Source organism: Elgaria multicarinata, chromosome 1 (assembly GCF_023053635.1).
Source record: "Elgaria multicarinata webbii isolate HBS135686 ecotype San Diego chromosome 1, rElgMul1.1.pri, whole genome shotgun sequence".
NCBI classification, from domain to species: Eukaryota; Metazoa; Chordata; class Lepidosauria; order Squamata; family Anguidae; genus Elgaria; species Elgaria multicarinata.
In genome coordinates this window covers 119,734,065-119,757,760 of record NC_086171.1, presented here as the reverse complement: position 1 = coordinate 119,757,760, position 23,696 = coordinate 119,734,065, and the positions used below count along the sequence as shown (strand labels likewise).

General features: G+C 44.4%; 1 protein-coding gene across 6 annotated transcripts; it reads left to right on the top strand.

Moving 5' to 3' along the window:
* The first annotated feature begins 312 nt into the window (after positions 1 to 312).
* On the top strand, positions 313 to 21,629 carry LOC134392831 (pancreatic alpha-amylase-like). 6 transcript variants are annotated; one of them, XM_063117518.1, is made up of 14 exons: positions 313 to 397; positions 3,554 to 3,625; positions 4,959 to 4,990; positions 5,095 to 5,201; positions 8,192 to 8,413; positions 10,283 to 10,429; positions 12,012 to 12,209; positions 14,175 to 14,405; positions 15,426 to 15,559; positions 15,809 to 15,931; positions 17,234 to 17,333; positions 18,003 to 18,124; positions 19,833 to 19,958; positions 21,297 to 21,629. In XM_063117518.1, the coding sequence occupies exons 4-14, from the start codon at positions 5,154 to 5,156 to the stop codon at positions 21,484 to 21,486; spliced, it is 1,641 nt and encodes a 546-aa protein (XP_062973588.1). In that variant the 5' UTR covers positions 313 to 397; positions 3,554 to 3,625; positions 4,959 to 4,990; positions 5,095 to 5,153; the 3' UTR covers positions 21,487 to 21,629. The 6 variants fall into 6 exon arrangements, with proteins under 6 accessions (XP_062973588.1, XP_062973578.1, XP_062973597.1 ...); XM_063117508.1 differs by lacking the exon at positions 3,554 to 3,625 and having other exon boundaries at positions 4,963 to 4,990; XM_063117527.1 differs by lacking the exon at positions 3,554 to 3,625.
* Positions 21,630 to 23,696: the final 2,067 nt, after the last annotated feature.

Below are 23,696 nucleotides of genomic sequence, written 5' to 3'. Positions count from 1 at the left end.
AAACGCTGGGTGCTGTATGGCTTTTCTCCCCACTCTCCGACCGCGCATAGGATTGCGCCCTAAGAGTGCGGGATTCCACTTTCCACCGGAGGAAGCGGGGATGGAAATCAACGCCTGCAACAGGACCATGGAGTGGAAATTGAAAGGATGAACACTAGAGGGCAGCAGCCAAATGTTAATGCGCGTTGTAAGGCTTGGGGGGGAAAAAACCGAAGACGGAGAGGGAGGCGTTTGAGCCGTAAAGCTCCATGGCAGTGAAGGGACGTCATTCCTCGCCCTTCCAAGGATTGGTTGCAATCCGTCCTGCTTTGAGTCGCGGAAGTATGGGGACAAATGGGAGCTGCATCAGGGAAACGGCGGAGGAGGCGGCCATGCAGCGTGTAAAGCAACCAAGCACGTATGTATACCATTCACACTGCAGGGAGACTCCAATGGAGGAGGCGAGGGAGGGGGAGGGCTTGCGCTCAGGGAAATCCCTCCCGGGAGCGGTTGTCCAGCTGCAAGTGGTGCAGTGACTGGAGCAACAACTTTGGTTTTTTCCCCCTTTTTGCAAGAATCAAAGTCCCTTTCTTTAAAGGCATCCCCCACCAACCCACCAGGTAGTGATCCTGGCTTCTGCTCTATGGCCCTGCAGATCCCGACAAACACCGACCTCTCTACTTCTGTGAAGTCAGTTCTTCTAATCATCGCTGCAGCCGCTGGTTTAGTAGAGCCAAGCCAGTGAGCTGAAGTATTGGGAACGCCTTTCACACGTGCGTTACTGCCTCCAGGTCTTTAATCAAGCGCTGGACCTTCATGGGGAAGGTTCAGGCAGCTCTTCCCCCAAACGCGTCTCCATCTGATGGAGGAAACCAGAACCTGACCTGCTTAACTGCTTCTTTTACTTCCCAGTGAAAGTAAGGGCCGTGGAGAGAGTCACGCGTGTATCTTATCTCCCAGCGTTGGACGCGCATCTTATATGCTACAAGTTTCCCACTTGATGGCTAAAAGAAGCTCTGAGAGGGAGGGATTTTGCGATGGGAGGGTTAAAACGCACCCACCCACACCCTAAATAAATGCCTAAGAACATACACAAGAAAAGCCATCCTCGATCAGACCAAGGGTCCATCTAATGCAATTTAAGCACAACTAACTTCGTTTTGGGCTAATATTTTTCTGGGGCCGATATATTACTTTATATCCAGTCTGTTTTGAGAATGTTGATACTGTCCCATAAGATAGGATGGTTTGTAAAGAGAATCCGCAGTGAAGCCACAACTGAATATTTGTTCTGAGCCAGAAGAAAATTTACCTTTCCTTTCTGGATATCTCTTGGCCACCTGTAGCTTAACATTATTCATGTAAATCCATAGGGATGAGCAAGCATAAAGCTAATGGCCATCTTACAGAGTCTGTAAAATGTATAAGGGAGGCAGCTGTTTATTAAATATGTATTAGAGCACAGAAAATAAGCAGGCACAAGAATTCGTTTACTTAGAGCCATATTCAGGGCAGGTACGGTGAAAAGGAGCACATCTAAGGTACAAATATGTACCAGCTTTATACTAGTTTAAGACAACAATCCTATGCCCACTTATCTGGGAGCAAGCCCCATTGAATTCAATGGGGCTTACTTCTGAGTATTCATGTGTAGGATTGTGCTGTAACTCTCATGGCTTTCTCTAAAGAACCATGGGAATTGTATGTTGATGAGTAATCCGAAAATTCTCTTCTAAAGAATCTGCCCTCCACCTTTGATAGTACAATTACCAGGACAGGTATCTTTTAAACAAGTGTTAAATATTTACATCCACGGAAACCTGAATTCTGCACGAGCAGAAAAGGAACTAGCAGAAGCTATGGTAATAATTCAGCGCAGGTAAATGATGCACTGCTGCATGAGCACTAGATCACTATGTGAATGTCTTCCCCTTTTTCTATTTCTGAACATTGTTTAGCTCAAGGTGAGCTAAAAATTAGAGAAACTGAAAGTAAGAAACTGTTCTTCACTAAGAATATCATTAAAGTGGAGATTAGATACATCACAGCTCTCCGCCTAATGTAGAACAAGGTAATGCAGGGAAGTGGTGGTCCAGGACAGCAGAGATGGGAAAGTGTGACCCCATCAAAGCCATGCATTTTGGATAGGGATCATGCTGGCTGCCTATGGGCCATACTTAGTCACATTTAAACTTAGGTATTTTCAATTCAATATGGAGGTAGCCATTGAGAGCCTTAGCTGCCATGGATTTGTCTAACCCCCTTTTAATTAAAGCCATCTGATTTGTTGCCATCCCTACATCTTGTGGTGGTGAATTCCATAGTTTAACTATGCTCTGAGTGAAGTACTTCTTTTTTTCTGCCCTGAGTCTCCCACCTGTCACCTTCATGGGATGACCCTCAGTTCTAGTAATATGAGGGAGTAGGCCTGCTTTTAGCATGTACATGCATCTCTGACGTTGTGTCTTAATTGGCTATAAGAGCTTTAGGAATAATGGTTCTCATTGCAAATTCTGATCAAGTGATGCACTGGGAACTAGGTGATATGCCCATATAATTCCTATATATTTGGACCCAACGATAGTCTTGTCTCTGCATAATAAGAATATAGTAGCCATTGCAACAAGGTATGCCATGCATTTGTTGATGCATTAGGCTGCTCCTTTGGGGATCAGTCTTGCCTAACCAAGTTTTAATTGCCCTTGACAGCCGTAATAAGGGCTGTGGTTCCTGCTCAGCTCCATTCATTTCAGTGAGACTTATGTCGCATTGCACCCTTAGTGTCTATTGATCAAAGGGTGGACGGTTTACCTATAGCATGTAAGAAGAATGGAACACTAGACAAACTTTTATTAGGGTATAAAAAGTAGACAATTGGAAAGTAGATCCAAAAGGAAATGGATTCCATTAATAGTTTGCTGGAACAGGGGGTATAGAACCATGTTGCTGTAATGTTTTCTCCGCTCTTGATAGGTTGTCGTGTTTCTTTGTGTAAATTATGAGCTGCATATGCTACTCAGGTTGTAACCCTATTGGTTGGACTCCTCTTAGAAGGAAGCCTCCGCTCAGAGGCTTCCGAGTATCCGGTGCCGTCCTGGGCCGCTATTTTCACCTCTGAGGAGCCTCTGAGCCTGTCTAGAAGAGGCACACTGCTGGGGTGGTTACTACTGGGAGAAGCCATAGGGTTTTTGGAATCTTGGCTTCTCCCCTTCCCGCCCACCGGAAAGCCCCATTTTTGACCTCTACGAGGTCCTCTGAGGGCTACACTTTCAACCTCGGCTGCGAGGGGGCAGGAGCAGATGCGGGTGGAGGCCTCGGACCTGGGAGCCCCTCTCCCGACATAGCCCTGTCTACGGTTTCTGGAGGGACAGTCCAAAAATTTTGTGCTCCCTCAGATGCTCCAGCGACCATAGCCTTGCACTTCTAATAGTGTCAGCTTTTGAGTTACAAGGCTACTTCTTCATTTAGGAAACCTCCCTCTAGAAAAACACAGAAGCGGGGCAAAAAAAAAAAAAAAAAAAAAAAAAAATGGAAAATGGCCCTCATATTTTATTCCTTGTATTTTCTGGTACAGATGGTGTAGAAATTAGCTAGTGCAGATATACCCTAAAGAAAGCTGTACGTAGACCCTTCCCTGATTGTCCAGGTGAGCAACCAGAAAAACTTGAGCGAATTCGAAGCGAGTTGTTTGATATTTACTTTTAGCCCTGTGATGTGCTACAAATGGTTGAAATAGGGATCAGTCCATGGTTTTGTGAGCCAGTAACTTTCATGGCCTTGTTTACGAGGCTACCTTAAGGTCACATGTGGCACAACTAACCCGAAATGCACTTTGTTTCCAACAAATATCCCCACTCTACCTCATTTGGCGAACAGCTTCCACTTTCCCATGGGAAAGCATAAAGGCATCCTAATCTTACAGGGCAGGGTGAGTTAATTGTGTTGGCTCAGCTTTACAGAGGACAGAGCTCATTAAACAGTTCATGAGCTCCTATTTTGTCACTGTTCAGCCAGGTCTAACACAGTTCCAACACTTGATTTCCTCACTGAAATGGGCCTAAGTCAGATTTGTTCATTCCAAGACCTGCTTCCAGTGATGCCTGAAATGCAGTGACAGCTGGTGGCAACTGTATCTGGCAACCTGCACAATATAAACTGGCACCGCTCTGCAGTGAGAGAGGTTCCGAAAGAGCGCATCAGCTCTCAAACAGAAATCTTTTCTCCCTCTGGGCTTTGCATTTCAACCAACAGTAGGGTGATTGCTTTGAAATCGTAAAGCACAGCGTGGGATTGATCTTCCCCCACCCCACTTCGCAATGTCCCCTGGGACATTCCTGTCCCACCTTGCCTATGTGTACAGAAGGAGGCTTTTGTATGAGTATCTGTGGCTGAATGAGAAACCCCACACATAAACAAATCCAGCGCATGCACTTCATAGTCCTGATGTAACAGCCAAAACTGTATGCATGGAGTTCAATTTGGGGATGGGGGGGGGGGGGAGCCGATATGGCTGCCAGAAATCCCACGTTGCCTCCTGCCATCAAAATTAGCTGCGCCACCCCACAACAGCGAATGTGTGGGGTTTAGAGGTGGCACGGCAGCAACCTGGTGCTGTGAAAACACCCCCCAGGTTATGGGTTGTATACAATGTTAGTGTAACTTAGGTCCCATTCCTTTCGATGGGTCTACACTAAGTGGGATTAAGACTGGATACAACCTTTGGTTTTGCCTTTTTAAGGACTCCATGTGCATTTTGTCGGAGTGGAGGCTAGTTGTTTTAGAACTTAAGAGCCCTCCTTCCAATACCTCTGATTGGCTAAGACGTGGCTTCGGTTGAAGAATGAAGCTTTTTCCTTCCTATGGAAACTGAATGTAGACTAGGCAGGGCTTCCTCCAACCACTAGTCCTGTCCAAAATCGATAAGCTCCCTTCCTTCCTTCCTTCTCTGCCTGCCTGACTGCCTTTTATCAATTGGAAAGCCAGTAGATGAGCATCCTGGACTTCCTTGCAAGTAGGTATTGTAGTTTTATAGCTGTAATGTTTTTAAAGTTGGGGGATGGGTGGACTCTTCATAGCCTGGCTGATCCCACTCTAAAAGTCACTTTGCAAAATCAGGTTCCTAGAACGCTACAGCGAATGCTGGAGTACAAGCAATCTGGGGCACGTTTCGAGGAATGACTCGGCTGCATTTGGTGAAAAGAACACAAGTCCCTTTCTATGAGGTATTTCATACCATTCGTACTCCCCCCCCCCCTTTTCCTGAGTTGGTTTAGGGAAAGAAAAAAGCAGGTCAAACCAGCTTTTCTCAACCTGGAGCTCCTGAGATGTGTTGGACTATAACTCCCATCAACCCCAATCAGCATAGGCACTCTGGCTGGAGATGATGGGTGTTGTGTTCTGAAACATCTGATGGGTGCCAGGTTGGGGAAGGCTGGTCTATAGGTATGATCCTTTGTTTGGTTCAAATCCCAGATACAAGACTTGCTCCGGGGTGGGTGGGTGGTGGTGGTAACGTAGCTTATATCTTCCTAACTGGGGTAGGGTGGGGTTGGCTAACATGGTAGGGGACTTGCTTAGGAGGCAAGAAATAGTGGGGCTCCTGTTGCAAACGAAATGCTGGCTAGGTAGATTTTGGTCTGATCCAAGAAGGAACTGCATATGTGTTTGTACAGAAAGCCAATGAACTGAAAGATTGGACCATCAACCTTTTGGTTTTCTACAGATCTGTGCTACAAGTAGAGAGCAGGTGTGCTGCAGGAGATTTTTTTTTAGAGCTTAGAGCTCTGCATCATCCATGCAAGCTGTACCCTTAGCTTGGTCCCTCTCCACTCTTTAGGGAGTTCAGCCAAGAACATACCAATAATAGGCAGGTCACCAAGACCCTGGAAGGCCTAGTCAAAGGCAGCTGAAGAACTACATACTACATCCTGGTTGGATCCTCCTGTTGGCAGGAGTGCCGGTTGCCCACATGCACATCCCCAAGACAGCAAAGCTCTGCTCTGCTTCCAGATTATAGCAATGCCTGAACACTAGGATGGATTTATTTATATTTACTATCATTTTACTTCTCAGCCGAAAACAGTGCTGCCTGAAGCAACACACACATTTTCTGTCTTTCTCTCCCTCGTCCTACCCTGAGGGCTCAGTGTGAGGTGATAAAGTACTTCAAACTAATAGCTAAAATACAAAATCTGAAACACGTAGAATAGCAAAACCGAGCCAGGTGAAAATCCCATCTCATTTCTGTCTCACCCAGCTGAGACCAAAATGAAGGATTTTAATTCTGAAAACACATGAGCAAGTTTATGTTGGTTTTCCAACTGAGATTTATATAACAGAATTTCTGGAGGAAATGACCACAGCAATATATTTAATTTCATTACATTTCTTTTACTGCCCAATAGCCAAAGTGTTGTTGTTATATTTCTACCCCACATTTTTGAGTGACCCCCACAAGATGATTTATAATAAGAAATGTTAAGACAATTCAACATACTAGCAGTACCCGGCGTAACATACGCTGTTTTAGCATATCTTAAAGTTTATTAATTAAATATTGCAGGGGCGCGGGCTGTTTGAAGGCCGCCGATACAGCGCCGTCTGGCAAATCTGGGGGGCAGGGAGGTTGGGGGGAGGGGGAGCAGGTATCCCCTTCTCCCCAGGGTCCTTGTCAGCCTTGGGCCGCCCACCCAGCTCGCATGAGATTACGCCGGGGCCTGGGCTCGCAGCAGGCGAGTGGCCTCCCACCCGGCCACCAAGGGCCCCGGCCGTGCCTCGCTCATGCTCCGGACCATGGTGCTGCCCCGGACCATGGTGCTGCCCCCTTCATGGGGTGGGGGGAGAGCGAAGAGGCAGAAAGGGGGTAGGATTACCTTGGAAATCCTGGAGGAGTCAGGCGAGGGGCTTAGCAACCTGTATCAGCTGACATTACACGTTTTTACTGTTGCTTAGCAACCTGTATCAGCTGATGTTACACGTTACTGTTGCTTAGCAACCTGTATCAGCTGAAGCCTTTACGGAAACATCCCTAAGCATTTTATATATATAGATAATAAAACCAGAACCAGTTAAAATTGGATACAGGGGGCCAGCAATAAAGTAAGCCCTTGATGTCTTTTTAAAGGTTCCAAGAGAAAGGGGTCAAGTGGAGAGGCCCCACTTGTGGGGTCAAGTGGGGCACCCCACCGAAAAGGCCCTCTCGTTGGTACACCACTTTTATCAATCTTAGCAGTGGGCCCGAGAGCAGGGCCTCAAACTTGTTAAAATTGGGGCTACCCAAAGGAGTTCCCAAACTGAAATCAAATTCAGTTTCTTCAGCTAGGATTATATAATGGCCATAACCCAGTGCTCAGTTATGCTCAGTGTATGTCTGTGATGTATTCAATGTGGAGTGTGTCCTAGACTGAGGCAGGCAACCAAGTCTAATGCGGTACCATGGGTTGTGTATTCCTAGGCCTTATGGTATACCATATCGGCCTCTGCATTGGTCAGGCCTAGAGTAAATACTAGGGGCCTATTCAGACAACACGCTAAACCATGGTTAGGCCGCTAAACCTTTTGCAGCAAGTGGCTAGTGAGCAGGTTTGAACTGTGGTTATGTAGCCACCATGGTTAGGAATGGTTCACTTCACACTACACACGAAGAGCCTGTTCAGACAACATACTAAGTACTGTGGTGAAGAATTTTGTGCGAAACGTTATGGCTTAGTGTGTCATGTGAACACACTATTTGCTGCAAAAGGGTTAGTGGCCTGAGCATGCCTTAGTGTGTTGTCTGAAGAAGCCCAATGTCATGGTTCACATGATCCTCTAAGCCATAATATTTAGCTCAAAATGCTTAGCTATCATGGTGTTTTCTGAACAGGCCTAGGAGTCCTGCCTTCTGCCATTGTTTGGTCAATAGGCCTTCTCTAATTTGAGCTCATGGATGCCAAGCCGAGTACACATCCTCTAGGCTTACATTTGGGTATGGCCACACCTGATCCCAGCCTGATGGGATGTTTATTTGTCACTGGCTGCAGTTGCAAACAGAGCCTCGCTCCAGACCTCTGACCTATTGGCCACATTAAACAAACCAAAGCGGTGTCTTGCAGCCAGTTCACATGTTAATGCGGGCAGCCTGCAATACAGTGTGTCTCTTTAAAGCTTCATGTTGCGAATGAGGTCGGATTTAAGGTGTATCACTGGTAAACTGTGCTTTGCTTTCCAACAGGAATGCAAAAGGCTGTTGAGAAGAATGCCCCCAAGTGTCAAAGATAACATGAGGAACCTGTTGCTCCTTCTCCTAGCGGCCTTTGGACTTTGCTGGACCCAGTACAAGTCGAATCCGAAACCTGTAAGGACGTCTATCGTCCACCTCTTTGAATGGCGCTGGATTGACATTGCTCTTGAATGTGAGCGTTATTTGGCACCAAATGGATTTGCAGGTGTTCAGGTCAGTATTCTGTCCTCTTCAGTGATAGCAAAATAATTACCTAATAGACCAGGGGTGAGAGACTCAGGCCCGGGGGTCAAATCTGACCCCCGCCCCAGTGTTCCCTAGCGGCTCCGCCCTTTCCCTGGCCCCTCCCCCTTTCCTCAAACCACCAATCATTGGGTGGTTTCCCAGCGTTTGTGCAGTTTTTTCTCCCTGTTCTAAACATTTGAAATGGCTCTCCTAAGGCTTAACTTACTGGTAGAAAGAGCTTTGAGCTACAATGGGCTTCTGTTTTTGGCCCTTCCCCTTTTGGCTTTGATTCTGCCTGCTTTACCTTCCGCTCTCACCCAACCATTGGAATGGTAGAGTGTGGGTCAGTTTTTACACTCACCCAACCAGTTCATACACTTGTGGTCTCTTCCCCATTGTGTATATATGACAGCCTGTCCCAACCAACAGGGGTCCTGCAGATGTTTTGGACTACAACTTCCAAAATATCTGAGCATGGGCTATGATGGCTGAGGCTGATGGGAGTTATAGTCCAAAATATCTGGAGGGCACCAGGTTGGGGAAGTCTGACATATGGCATTCTGTGAATTGATAGCCCATGTGCAGCTAGGCTTAGTTGGCATAGTATCTCCTCTTCTCGCGTAATGAATCTTGCAAATAGGGCCTCCACACATATATTCCTAGGTCTTCTTTACAGAGAGGATTTTCATCCCGCAACTTTACTGGAGCTTCTGTTTCAGATTCTTTGTGGGATTAAGATCAGGCCGTTAAATGCACTTCCCTCTTTTTTCCCCTCAGTGTTTTCTTTATCTGCAAGTTCTATATGTTTTGTTATAAAGCCACTAGAAGGCACTGTGGTGTAGCTGCTGTTATGTATATCACAACTTCCTCTTAACATGGAGAAATTCAACTTGTGGTATATTTAAATACCTCATTATCCCCGATCGTAAAAAAAAAAAAAGGGGGTTAAAGGTCAGAACGCACAGGAGGGGCTTTGGAGCTTCACAACGTCATGTAAAGGACCTGCAAACTTCCATGCGTAACCAATCTCAATCTCAGAATAAAAGCCTCATGTTGAGAAGCTGCTAGTCTTGCAGGGTCTAGCTCATGCAATGCCTTATGTATCTCATGGGGATGACTATGGACGACTGCTTGACCTACTGTAGAACAATGATCTATGTCTGGGTGAGAGTGTGAAGTAGCCTTCTCTTTACCAGCATTCAGCTCAGTGAGAAGAGTTCTCAGGATAAATACTAACAGAAATTGGAAATGGAAGCTTTAGCCGTTCTTTAGAATTGATTCACCTTAGTAGCAGGACTGTGTATACAGGAAAAGTGCCAATAGAAGTTGGCTTCCATATGTGCCAATAGAAGTTGGCCTCTGTGACCTGTATATATCTTATACATTAAGACACTGGGCATATATTTGGAGCCTGGAGTCCCTGGTTGAATTCTCCTCTCAGCCATGAAGCTCAGTGGTTGATCCTTGACCAGTCAACCTCTCTCAGCCTAACCTACCTTATAGGGTTGGGATTGGAGAGAGAGAAAGCTGTATGCCACTCTGAGCTTCTTGGAGGAAGGATGGGATAAAATGTAATAAATGAGTAATTTTTAATCATTTATTCTGGTTCTGCAGAACGGTGGGGAAAATAACCAAGAGTTTTTCTCTGGATCCAATCCTATGTATAATTATGCCCATTTACCGTCAACATCAGTTATTTCTACTATTGCGTAGTTTTACGTTTTGGCAGTCATTTTGAAATCCATCTCATTCTTTTTGTTGAACTATGACTGAATTGGGATCTATCGCCCTCGTGAAGTCTGGCACAGTGATTTGTGATCCCCTATTTGCTCACTGACTGTCTTTCTGAATATCCAGGTTTCTCCTCCCAATGAGAACCTTGTAGTTATGAGTCCTTGGAGACCGTGGTGGGAAAGATACCAGCCAATCAGTTACAAGTTATGTTCACGTTCTGGGAACGAAAATGAGTTTAGAGACATGGTGACCAGATGCAACAATGTTGGAGTAAGTGGCTTTCTGGGCCTTTTCTAAACAATAGCCTGGGATGGAGCAAGAGATTTCAGGTCAAAGGTAACCACTTTTATAAGGAGAAATGTTTATTTTTATTCAGCTGTGTCCGATGAGATATTTGGTTCACCCAGTTCATTACAACAAATGCTTCTATAACTTCTGTAACGGCATCAGCTCAAACCTATTCCATTTAAGACAAGATTGGCTCTTCAGATTTCTTTGTAAAAGCAAAATAAATTGACTAGTGGCCCCCCAACTATGGAATGAGCACCCCACTGAGGCCCACCTGTCACCAACACTGTCATCTTTTTGGCGCCAGGTTAAGACTGCCCTCCACTCCCAGTCATTTATTATTTATTTATTTACAATATTTATATGCCACTCCATATCTAAAAAAGATTCCGGAGTGGTTCAATTTAAAGCAAAGAACCAATAAAAAATAGTGGCTAATCAGTTGAGGAAGGCTTCTTGAATTAGAATTGTTTTCAGGAGGCGCCGGAGGCAGCCTAGGGTTGGCGCCTGCCTGACCTCCAAGGTCAGGGAGTTCCAAAGAGAAGGGGCCACCACACTAAAGGCTCTTCTCCTGGTGGATTCCAATCGGGTGAAAGGTCCATGTGGAACCACCAGGAGCAGGCCCTCCAATGACCTCAGTGAGTAGGCAGGTTGGTAAGGGAGAAAGCACTCTCTCAGGTATCCTGGTCCCAAGTTGTTTGGGGCTTTGTACACTAGTAATAGAACCTTAAACCTGGCCCAGTAGCCAATAGGCAGCCAGTACAGGTCCCTCAGCGAAGGAGTTACATGCTGAAAAGGAGCAGCTCCTGACGACAGCCAAGCTGCTGCGTTCTGCACTAGCTCAAGCTTCTGGAGCAGGCTTAAAGGCAACCCCACATAGAGTGCATTGCAGTAATCCATTCTTTAGGTTACTAATGCCTGTACCACTGTGGCCTAGCTATCCCTGTCCAGAAGAGGCCGTAGCTGGCAAGCCAGCTGAAGCTGGTAAAAGGCACTCTGAGCCACCGAGGCCACTTGGGCCTCCAGCGACAATGATGCATCTAGGAGTACCCCCCGGACTACGGACCTGGTCTTTCCGAGGGAGTGCAACCCCATCCAGAACAGGCAATGGGCCTCTCTCCTGGACTTGGGAACCACTCACCCAAAGGGCTTCCATCTTGCCGGGATTCAGCTTCAGCGCTTTGGCCCTCATGCAACCCATTTAATGGCGTATGATGCGGCATTTATGCTAGCCATCTAAACAGGTCTAGTATTCTTTTGAAACTGCTTTTAGCTGTCTAAATTGTTTTAGATTTTGTACGTTTATATTTTTATGCTGTATTCCATTTTGTATATTTATATTTTTATGCACATTGATGTCATCCGACCCGCAGAGGGTGAGGCGTCACCCCACCACCACAGTGTTGCTCTGCACCTGTGGTTTAGGCAATTAATTCAAACTTGTTAAGTACAAGGAAATACCTAGTGTTAAAGAAGATTGAGGTGGGGCTGAGATCAGGTGACACACCAGTGCTTTGCATCAGTTCCCCCCCCCTAACTATTCTACTGCTTGTATCTTTGACAGGTACATATTTATGTGGATGCTGTAATCAACCATATGTGTGGCTCTGGAGCTGGCTCAGGCTACCATGGTATCTGTGGTAGCTATTTCAATGCAGGGAGCCGAGATTTCCCTGCTGTCCCATACTCTAGCTATGATTTCAATGACAGAATATGTCAAACAGCCAGTGGAGATATTGAAAATTACAGTGATCCTATTCAGGTAAACTTCACAATATTGATATTCTGGCCTTTGGTTCTGGGTTCAAGTGTCATTGTACCATGTGGTAGCTTTTAGGGATGCCATGAATGTACATGGTTTTCCAATTCTGAAAACAAGACCTGTTCTAGATGTTAAGAATACATTGTTCATAGGAACCAGAGAGACCGACACGTTACAGGAAGAGTGTTACGAAGTTGAGTGTTAACAACATAAATAATACATTGTAACCAATCTGCAGAAAATATATTGTGTTTCCTACTTCGTAACTTATTTGTTAATTTTTCAGTTAAGGCAATCTTCCAAACCTGAGACCACCAAGCATCCAATGGAGCTCCTCTTAGGTCCTTCCAAAATTGAGTAGTGACCAGTCTAGCTGCCACCAACAAAAATCCAGCCAATGGCTTGAAGGAGCAATTTCTATTGTTTCTCGGCAGCGATCCTGAAAGTGCTAACTCTAAAGTGTTCTCTCCAATTCCTGTCCAAGAATTTTATCAGTTTCACCAAAGATTGCAGTCCAAAACTTTGCCCCTTTTTCACAGGACCACCACATATGCTGAGTGGATCTTGGTTCCTTGCATCTCCTCCAGGACAATTCCTGGGGGGATAAGTGCTAACCAAACAGGGGCTCATATACCATTTTTGAAAAACTTCCAAAGCTTGTTCCCTTATATTAATAGATACTGATTCAAATGGGAATTTTTCCAGCATTGAATTCCACAAAGCGTTTCTATTGCCCAGTCCAATTCCCACATTTGTTTTAAACTGTTGGTTGAACCCAGGCCTAAGTCGATTAGCACTTGATAAATATGTGACACCAGGCCTTCTCCCCTGCCCCTTGCCTAAGAGTTTAAATATGGATTCAAATGGTTAAATTTCTCAGGGCCTATTCTTTAACATCCTCTCTCATAAACATACCCATTTGATACCATGCTAGCATGCCTCGTGTGGCGCAGAGCGGTAAAGCAGCTGTTTCTGCAGCTGAAACTCTCCCCACGGCCTGAGTTCAATCCCAGCGGAAGCTGGTTTCAGGCAGCCGGCTCGGGTTGACTCAGCCTTCCATCCTCCCGAGGTTGGTAAAATGAGTACCCAGTTAGCTGGGAGAAAGGTAATAACGGCCAGGGAAGGCAACGGCAAACCACCCCACTATAAGGCCTGCCAAGAAAACGTCAGCGAAAGCTGGCGTCCCTCCAAGAGTCAGTAATGACTCAGTGCTTGCACAAGAGGTTCCTTTCCTTTCCTTCCTAACAATGCTGGTTTTATTGTTGGTTTTATTGTTTTAATTGCTGTTTTATTACTTTTAATATTATTATTAATAATATATTTATTTCTTACCCATCTCTCCCCTTGGATCGAGGTGGCGAACAACATTAGTACAACAATACAGTATAAATCAGATACATAAAATCAAAAGAGCATATAAAACCAATACAACATCAAAATGTCGATCAACACATCTTAAAAAGTCTTGGTTTAACATTTATCTGGGTAGGCCTGCTGGAAAAGGCTAGTCTTTAAAGCTGTCTTAAATTCAGAGAGAGAGTTAAGTTGGTGACTCTCCTCCAGCAGGCCATTCCACAGTCTGGGTGGCGACAGAAGTAAAGGTCCTCTGGGTGACAGATGTCAGCCTAGTTTTGGCTGACTGAAGCATGTTCTCTCCAGAGGACCTGAGTGTGAGGGGCGGATTGTACAGGAGAAGGCGACCCCACAGGTAACCTGGACCCAAACTATGTAGGGCTTTAAAGGTAATGTACTTTGTGCTTTGCCAGGAAACTAATTGGCAGCTAATGGAGTGATTTTAATGTTTTATTGCTTTTAATATTTTATGTATTTTATTGTTGTAAGCCACCTTGTGAAAGCTTCTGCCCTGAAAGGCAGCCAAGAAAGGTTTTAAATAATAAATATATAAAGGATTGTGTGTTTATGTTTTGGCAGTTCAATTGATAAGCGTTCTCCCTGTACGTACAGGTTCGCAACTGTCGCCTCTCTGGTCTTGTTGACCTTACCCAAAGAAGAGAGGATGTGCGTTCCAAAATAGCTGAATATATGAACCACATGATTGATATTGGGGTTGCAGGGTTCCGAATTGATGCTTCCAAGCACATATGGCCTATGGACATAAATGCTATTTTAAGCAAACTAAATAATCTAAACACACGCTGGTTCACCAAAGGTTCACGACCTTTCATCTATCAGGAGGTAATAAATAATAATAAAATAATAATTTTGAACATCTGTATTATATACTATGTTTAAATGCTTTACGTGTATTATCTCATTGTAATCTTTACAATAATCCTGTAATCTAAGTCAGTATTATTATAACACACATTGCAGATGTGAAGGAGAGTGACTGGCCTCAGGCCACCTACAGTGCAGTCCTAGGAAGGTCTACTCAGAAGTAAATCCCACTGAGTTCAGTGGAACTTACTCCCAGGTATGTCGGTATAGGATTGGAGCCCTAGAGATCTAGAATGCTGGACAAGATCTAATCCAGAAAAGTAGTGCTTATTCTCTTTTCCAAATCAACATTAAAGTATTGTTTAATTGACTGAAAGGACTGATGTATGTATACACAATGAGTGTGGTGATGCAAACAGTGGGATCAGAAGGTGCAAGCCCTTCCAAGTTAAGATTTAAGATCCATTAAGTCCATTAACATCCATTAAGTCCATTGAGATCAAGAAGTACATCAGATTAGATGGATCATGCCCTGTGCTTTTACCATTGTTCCCACCAGTGTGTTACTTCAAAAGTGTGAGATGCTAGAGGAAAGCCATTCCTGAAATAATAATAATTATAATAATAATAATAATTTATTGCATTTATATCCCACCTTTTTTTCCTCCACCGAACCCTCGTCCTCTCCACTTTATCCTCACAACAACCCTGTGAGGTAGGTTGGGCTGAGAGTCTGTGACTGGCCCAAAGTCACCGAGTGGGGACTAGGACCTGGATCTCCCCACTACCAGACCAACACTTTAGGCACTACACCACACTGGCTCTTAATTATGCCCTTAATAGTTGAGACCACTTTTATAATGACATTGGGGATCCACTGAAATTGATTGTGATCAAGTGAAGAATGAGATTTTTATGTTTCAATTCAGTGTGCTGGCTATTTCGGGGAGGGGGGGAATCTTATCATTGGTGACGTTAGTTTGGCAACAAATTGAAAGCAATACTGTTATCTTCTCTCTGTCTTCTGGCTTTTTCCAGGTAATTGACTTGGGTGGTGAAGCAGTCCGAAGCTCTGAATACTTCAGAAATGGTCATGTGACCGAATTTAAATATGGCGCACAGCTCGGGACTGTCCTTCGCAAGTGGAATGGAGAAAAGATGGCAGATTTGAAGTAATTGGCTTTAGACAGACACCTTCCATTCCCAAGAGCTTATGCACAGAAGTCAGGTTGTAGGTGCCTCTGTGTGTGCAAGTGGAACCCAGATGTTATAGGTGCCCCCAGGCATGGGATTTAGACACCAAACGCCATAGCTATACTTCTCAGCAGTGCTGGATCATCCTCTGCCCCTTGTTAGCTGTGAAAACAATGTTCATTAAAATGCATTATAATTCAAGTTCTAATTCTTTCTTCACAATTTAGGAGCTGGGGAGAAAATTGGAGTCTGATGCCTTCTGACAAAGCCGTTGTCTTTGTAGATAACCATGACAACCAGAGGGGACACGGTGCTGGTGGGGCCTCCATTCTCACTTTCTGGAATCCCAGGTAGAGAACTCCCCCCTTAAAAAAAAAACACCCAAAGTTGTTACGATTCCTTATGTCTGACTTTCCAGGCATGTCACAATAGACCTCTCCAAGTCTAGAAAAACATATATTCAAAGCCTTATCAAGAGTCACTTGGGAGCTGTGGGGAAAATACTGTTACAGACATTTTTTCTAGCAGCCCTCATTTCTGCCCCAAACCCGGGGTGAGCAGTTCTCAAAGATAAGAGGCCATTTGGTCCTATTCAGAGTGTTTTTTAGAACCCAGGTGTAGCAGCCCCAGGAAAATTGGGATTGATTGATAAATGTAGGGGATTAACCAGTTTTTCCTAAAACTGTCAAAGAATACAGTTCTGGGAGGAGTGAAGAAAGAAGGTATCCTAGCTTCAAGATAAACCAAAAGGGGTAAGATAGAGTTGGGGGCAAGCTTGCACTTCTTTTAACATCTGCTTTTCTGCCCTTCCGTTTTGAGAACGATGACTGTAATTGTTTGACTTCCGATGTACAAGTGGAATTTGTGCAGATCCCGTTGTTGAATTGAAAATACTAGTCTCCTGTTAGATGTGAATAAGTTTTCCTCATAGGCAGCCAGCATAATTTCTATCCAAAATGTATGGTTTGGGGATGTGCCTTCCCATCTCTGCTGTCCTGGACCCCTACTTCCCTGCATTGCCTTGTTGTACATTCGAAGAAGAGCTATGATGTATCTAATCTCCACTTTAATGATCTTCTTAGTGAAGAGCAGTTTCTTACTTACGATTTCTCTATTTTCTAGCTCACCTTGAGCTAAACAATATTCAGAAATAGAAAAAGGGGAAGACATTCACATAGTGATCTAGTGCTCATGCAGCAGTGCATCATTTACCTGCGCTGAATTATTACCATAGCTTCTGCTAGTTTCTTTTTTGCTTGTGCAGAATTCATGTTTCTGTGGACGTAAATATGTAACACTTGTTTAAAAGATACCTGTCCTGGTAACTGTACTATCAAGGGTGGAGGGCAGATGCTTTAGAAGAGAATTTTCGGATTACTCATCAACATACAATTCCCAAGTTTCTTTAGAGAAAGCCATGAGAGTTACAGCACAATCCTGTACATGTCTACTCAGAAGTAAGCCCCATTGAATTCAATGGGGCTTACTCCCAGGATTGTTGCCTTAACCTAGTATAAAACTGGTACATATTTGCTCCTTTTCATCGTACCTGCCCTGAATATGGCTCTAAATAAACGAATTCTTGTGCCTGCTTATTTTCTGTGCTCTAATACATATTTAATAAACAGCTGCCTCCCTTATACATTTTACAGACTCTATAAGATGGCCGTTAGCTTTATGCTTGCTCATCCCTATGGATTTACACGAATAATGTCAAGCTACTGGTGGCCAAGAGATATCCAGAATGGAAAGGTAAATTTTCTGCTGGCTCAGAACAAATAATTCAGCTGTGGCTTTATTGTAGATTCTCTTTACAAACTATCCTATCATGGGACAGTATCATCATTCTGAAAACGGACTAGATATAAAGAAATATATTGGCCCCAGAAAAATATTAGCCCAAAACAAAGTTAGTTGTGCTTGAATTGCATTGAAATGTGTAGTTCACACTATTTTGCAACAAACCGAAGTCCCATTATTTCATTGTGACTTAATCATGACTATTTTTCTCTGGATTGAGGCCACAGATCACAAAGAATCCCTTCCAAAACGCAAAACGCTTTTCTGCAGAAAGAATTCTGCTGTGGCTTTCACAAGATGTTCAAGCACACGCTCTGGCAAATTCCAACTCCAGGTCTGACCTCTTCATTGGTTCAGTCCTCTATATATTAGGCTATATGATACAGTCCTATCGGCAATCTGTAAAAGCAATCTCTTTGTCAGATTTTCATACAGCTAAATCTCAATTGCTGGCTAATTTTCTCTTCATCAGTGGTAAGAAACCAGTGTGCCTTTCAAATGCCTGGTACTGCCATTTCTAGGAAGCCGTGTAAGCCAGAATTGATGCTAGGATGCAAATTAATTGCCCGTGTTGTAACCTCACTTCTTATTGTCTAATCAATGTCATGCATCATCAACAAGGACTTTAATGACTGGGTTGGGCCACCAAGCAATGTTGATGGATCGATCAAGCCGGTTACGATTAACCCGAATGGCACTTGCGGCAATGACTGGGTCTGTGAACATCGTTGGGATCAAATTAGGTAAGCACAAGATGTGCCACCTTGTATGTTCCAACACTGCAAGAGCATCCCTGAGAGCAAGTTTGCTTTTCTAAATGTTGAGGACTAGTCGGAATCGCCCATACGTTGATGCAGCAAAAGCTGCAAGCCAACTGTCGTAGCTGTCCAAGTTGGACACGTTGCGCCGCCCTGTCTTCAGTGAAACGGTGACTGTATACACCCCTAGGCACAGCCTCTGCCCTAGTCCACTTCTCTATCCACTAGGGATGCTATGAGTGGCTTACTGGATCTGGGAGTCCTGCAGACCCCCTATGTCTGCCCCCCACCCCCACCCAGTCAGGCGCTCCTGACATGAATGCAGACCCCTGCCCGAGCGCTCACAAGGCCCCTGCAAGCACTCAGCAGCTGCGTGCCCTTGCACTGAAATCATGCACTTCTCCTTACTGTTTCAGTGGTGACCGCCATTGACACAACAGGGGAAGTGCGCAATTTCTGGAGCATTTGTAAATGGTGCATCTCTCCCCACCCCTCCCCCGGTATGCCAACAGCAGCCTTAAGGACCCCATTGACGCAAGGGTAATGTGCCTTTAACCTTGTGTCAGTGGGGCCTTTAAGACAGCCATTGGTAGGGTGGAATGCACAATTTATGGAGGCTTTGGAAATTGTACACTTCTCCCCGTTGCCTCAATGGCCAAGCTGAACTTCAGAAGAGTGGGGACAGGCAGCAGAAGCGACAGGGCAAGCCCCCCCCTCCCGGCAAGCCTGGTGCGGGTAAGTTCACCCATCCCTACTAGCCACCTGATGGAGAGGTGTCCCCACTCCATTCCCCTGAAGGGGATGGCTGCCCCACAGCACGGGGGAGGGGAAAAGCATATAAGCAGACAAGCTGGAGTGTGTTCAGAGGACGGCAACATGGATGATCAGGGATCTGGAAACAAAGCTATATGAAAAGAGACTGAAAGAACTGGGCATGTTTAGCCTGGATCAGAGAAGATTGAGGGGAGACATGATAGCACTATTCAAATACATGAAAGGTTGTCACACAGAGGAGGGCCAGGATCTCTTCTCGATCCTCCCAGAGTGCAGGACACAGAATAACGGGCTCAAGTTAAAGGAAGCCAGATTCCAGCTGGACATCAGGAAAAACTTCCTGACTGTTAGAGCAGAACGACAATGGAACCAGTTACCTAGGGAGGTTGTGGTGGGCTCTCCCACACTAGAGGCATTCAAGAGGCAGCTGGACAACCATCTGTCAGGGATGCTTTAGGGTGGATTCCTGCAATGAGTAGGGGGTTGGACTCAATGGCCTAATAGGCCCCTTCCAACTCTACTATTCTATGATTCTATGACTCTTGTCTTTTGTTCTACTAATTTTCCTGGTGTCAAAGTACGGACTACAAATCCATGTGTTGCAGCTGTCCCTTGTAGCTGAAGTCTGTCCCTTGTAGATGAGGATTTTATTGCAGTCCTCAGTCACATGGACACACTCAAATTAATTAAAATGTATGTTTTAAAAACAAAATAACTCTGAGATGGATGCCTCTAGGACTCTCCTTACTATAACAATGCCAATTTTCAGGTGTCTGGGTTTCACAGCCTTGGCAAAACGGCATTGACGTAGGTAGCTACACATCCTCTTATTATTATTGCTTCAAATTATTAAAGCCATTTGCACGAGAAGGTGGTTATGCTTTAATTCATCATGCTGATTCACTGATTTCATTTCTAGGAAAATGGTGACATTCCGAAATGTCGTATATGGCCAGCCGATTACACAGTGGTGGGACAACAGTAACCATCAGGTGGCCTTTGAGCGGGACGGCAAAGGATTTGTTGTGTTTAATAATGATGACAGGTATGTTCATGTAGGGATGAATGAGTTCAGAAAAGACATGTAGCGTGGGTCAAGTCAAAATAATTAATTCTGTATCTTTGGACAGGCAGTGATGGCCTAGAATATGTTCAAAGCTAATTCACTCTTTATTTAGCCAATTAATTTTGCTGCTTGTCTTGCATGTTTACTGACGATCATTCATTACAGTGAAGGGGAGATACATGTCTGTAAACAACTTCTGGACGCCATAGCAATTACGGCACCTCGGCGTGTGTCCTCTGTGTATCCTGTCCTTTTGTTTACAGACATGCTTATCTCCTTCAGAACATTATGGTGCTCACTGAGAGATGGGCCGTGAAAATCCTATTCCTCTGCCGTATAAAGTGTGATTGGTTTTCAGCCTAAAATATTGGGTCATTAAGGATGCCCTTGTGACACACCTATAGCTGCAAAGCAGGGAAAAGGTTCACAGATACGGCTTCTCCTTTCATTGTGACGTGGACAAGAGAAATAGGTCCCATTGCACATCTCTCCACCGTGCTGTTTGTAAATGGCCAGAAGCCCCTTTGTTGGCCAGTTTTGCAGTCTGTGATGGATTCATTTTCCTTGGAGTAAATATTTGTTTTTAATTAGATTTTATTGCTGCTTATCCTTCTAAAACACTACCCTGTTGCCAAATCAAGCTGGACCAAGCTGTAAAACTGGTCAGTGACTACACAGTATTCAAAATATCTACTGTTGCCAAGTCCAGGTCTTCTGTGTTTTTGAACAATGAGAGCCCATGTTTCCATATCACGTGGTAGAGTGTTTCCTGGACCATACCACTCTGGTCTTCAGAGAGGTTCCATTCAGTGTGTCAAAACATGCCGTAGAAGAGAACAATTCCATCACCGTTCTATAGAATAGCTGCTGGAGATGGAGTTTGCAGAATCCTTCAAAATACTGGCCATAGAATTGTGGTGCTTCAGCACTGAAGCCTGGGAGGAATGGATGCAGGGTCCTCCAAGAAATTGCTCCAACCTGATGCCCTCTCAATGACCATGCTGCTAGGGATGATGGAAGCTGTAGTCCAACACATCTGGAGGGCCTCAGGTTGGGGAAAGTACCATAAAGTAATTTCAACCATTTTTAAGGTATAATGTTCATTGCAAGAAGCCCAGTCAATACAAGTGTTAACGAGTATGGTCACCTAATAAACCATTTGTCATATAACAGGTGCCATAGTATAAATGCATCAAGGGAGGCAATTGATTTAGGCTTTAATCCAAGTGCAGAGTAGCAAGCCATCTAACATCACCATCTAGACACTATAGTATCAAACGGCACAAATAAGGAGAAAAATCTTTGCTTTCGTTACAGGAACTTGTCAGCAGTCCTCCCAACGGGTCTCCCCCCTGGTGTTTACTGTGACATTATTTCAGGGCAAAAGGAAGGCAGCCTCTGCACTGGAATCCAGATCCGCGTTGCTACGAACGGCACTGCTCATTTTCAGATTAACAGCCGAGCTGAAGATCCATTCATTGCAATTCATGTTGAAGCCAAATTGTAATCCACACTGAACGCTCATTTCTCTTGCCTGTTTTGTTTCGTTTCATTTGCTTTTGGTAGGCGTTGTGCTCTGTGTATTATAAAGCTAAATTTAAAAAAGCCCATAAATTATCTACTCAGGAATAAATGTCGTTTGTGACACGACCCGCTGGTTTTATTCATCGGTTGAAATGCCAGTCTCACTTGCCCTTACAAGAACATAAGAAGAGCTTTGCTGGATCAGACCTGCGGCCCACGTGGAATGGTGTCATTTCCAGCATGAGCCAGCCAGATGTTTGTGGGGAAGAAGCTCATGAGGACGATATGAAAGCAGTCGTTTGCACCTATGTTTTGTCCCCCAACAGATGATATTCAGGAGCACGCCATCTCTGAACATGGGGCTTCAGTTTAGCTATCTTGGCTAACCGTAATTGATCGGCCTGTATTCTGTGAACTTGCCTAATCCACTCTCACTCCATCTAAATGAGTGGCCAGCACTAGATCTTGCAGCACTGAATTTCATAAATAAAGTATGTGTCATGTGAAGGCAATGGCAAACCACCCCACTACAAAGTCTGCCAAGAAAACGTCAGCGAAAGCAGGCATCCCTCTAGGAGTCAGCAATGACTCAAGTGCTTGCATGAGAGGTTCCTTTCCTTCCTTTCCATGTGAAGAAATAACCTTTGTAAACTGCCCAGAGAGGTTCTGCTATGGGGTGGTATAGAAATGTAAACAACAACAACAACAATAATACACTTTCACACTAGAAACACCGCCATTCATAATGCCATAGTAAAGGAAATAAAAATTATGCCCCACTCAAGCTAGCACTACAAAACAAAGACCAAACACGACCACTCTCACTGGCAGAGAAAAAAGAAAAATGGGCACAAAAAGCGCTACATGGGAAAAAGCACTACAACATAACACAGAACCCACAAATAAAGAATCAACATTTGAATGGCTGAGGAAGGGTGAGCTATTTCCAGAAACAGAAGGATTCCTAATAGCTATACAGGATCAAGTTATAGCAACCAAGAACTACCAAAAATACGTCATAAAAGATAACGCTGGAACAACAGATTTATGTAGGAAAGGTCATCAGTTCCAAGAAGCAATAGACCATGTAACAGGACAATGTAAAATTCTGGCAGGAATGGACTATATTAACATACACAGTACAGCTGCAAAAATAATTCACCAATAACCGGCCATCAAATTCATACTCCTCAAACAACCTACACCATATTATACATATTCAAAAAGCCTTATTCGCCATGGTTAAAGCATGGTTTAAGGTGTCTTCTGAATGGGGCCACCATGCAGCAAAAGGAGGGAAATGACAAGGTGCCATTTTCAGTGGCAATGTTGGTTTCATCCCATCTTTTTTCTGCCCTATGAGTTGCCGGAAGACATTCAGCTACTGCCAGCCTAGTGATCTGAAATATATACGCAGCCTTAGTCATACCTCTAACCAGATGGACTTGAGTGGCTACTTGGCATGCTATATATTGCTGCCAGTAAAATCCGAGAAAGAATATACGTTGAAAGTGCTACGGTAGCACTTTGCAGTAGTTCCATGTGTTCAAGGTGCTACTGCATCATGCTCTTCATGTAATGGCATTCTGGTTGAAGGTGTAAATCATTGCATCTGTTCTAACAAAACAATGCAAAGTCCCACAAGGAAGCTGTCATATTTTGACTGAATCGGTATAAGAATACAAATGAAGGGTTCAGTCAGACAATGCTGATGTTATGAATCTTAACTTGAATCGGCTGCATTTATTTTAAACAATGGTGGCTACAGAACAGGGGTGAGCAATTTGTGGCCCTCCAGATGTTTTGGCCTACAGCTCCCATCATGTCTCACCATTGGCTAGGTCTGATGGAAGCTGTGGTCCAAAACATCTGGATGGCCACAAGTTGCCCACCCCCGCCATAGAGCAAGAGGAGACCAAGAAAATTGACCATGGAGTTCATTTTGGTTTTAATTTACCTGAAGGAAAAATGACCAGGGTACTGTTCTAAGATCTGACACATCTTTAGAATTACTTATTATTCCTACTCCCTGAAACAGTGCAGTCTTGAATGCTGACACATGGTGTTCACAGGAGTGGGTTAACCTGCAAAAGAAAGGTGGGGAAATTAGCATTGCATTGGATCCTGTGTGGCATAGTGAACAAACAAACAAAACCATTATAGCAACACCAGCACTGGGAAGTTGTTGAGGGA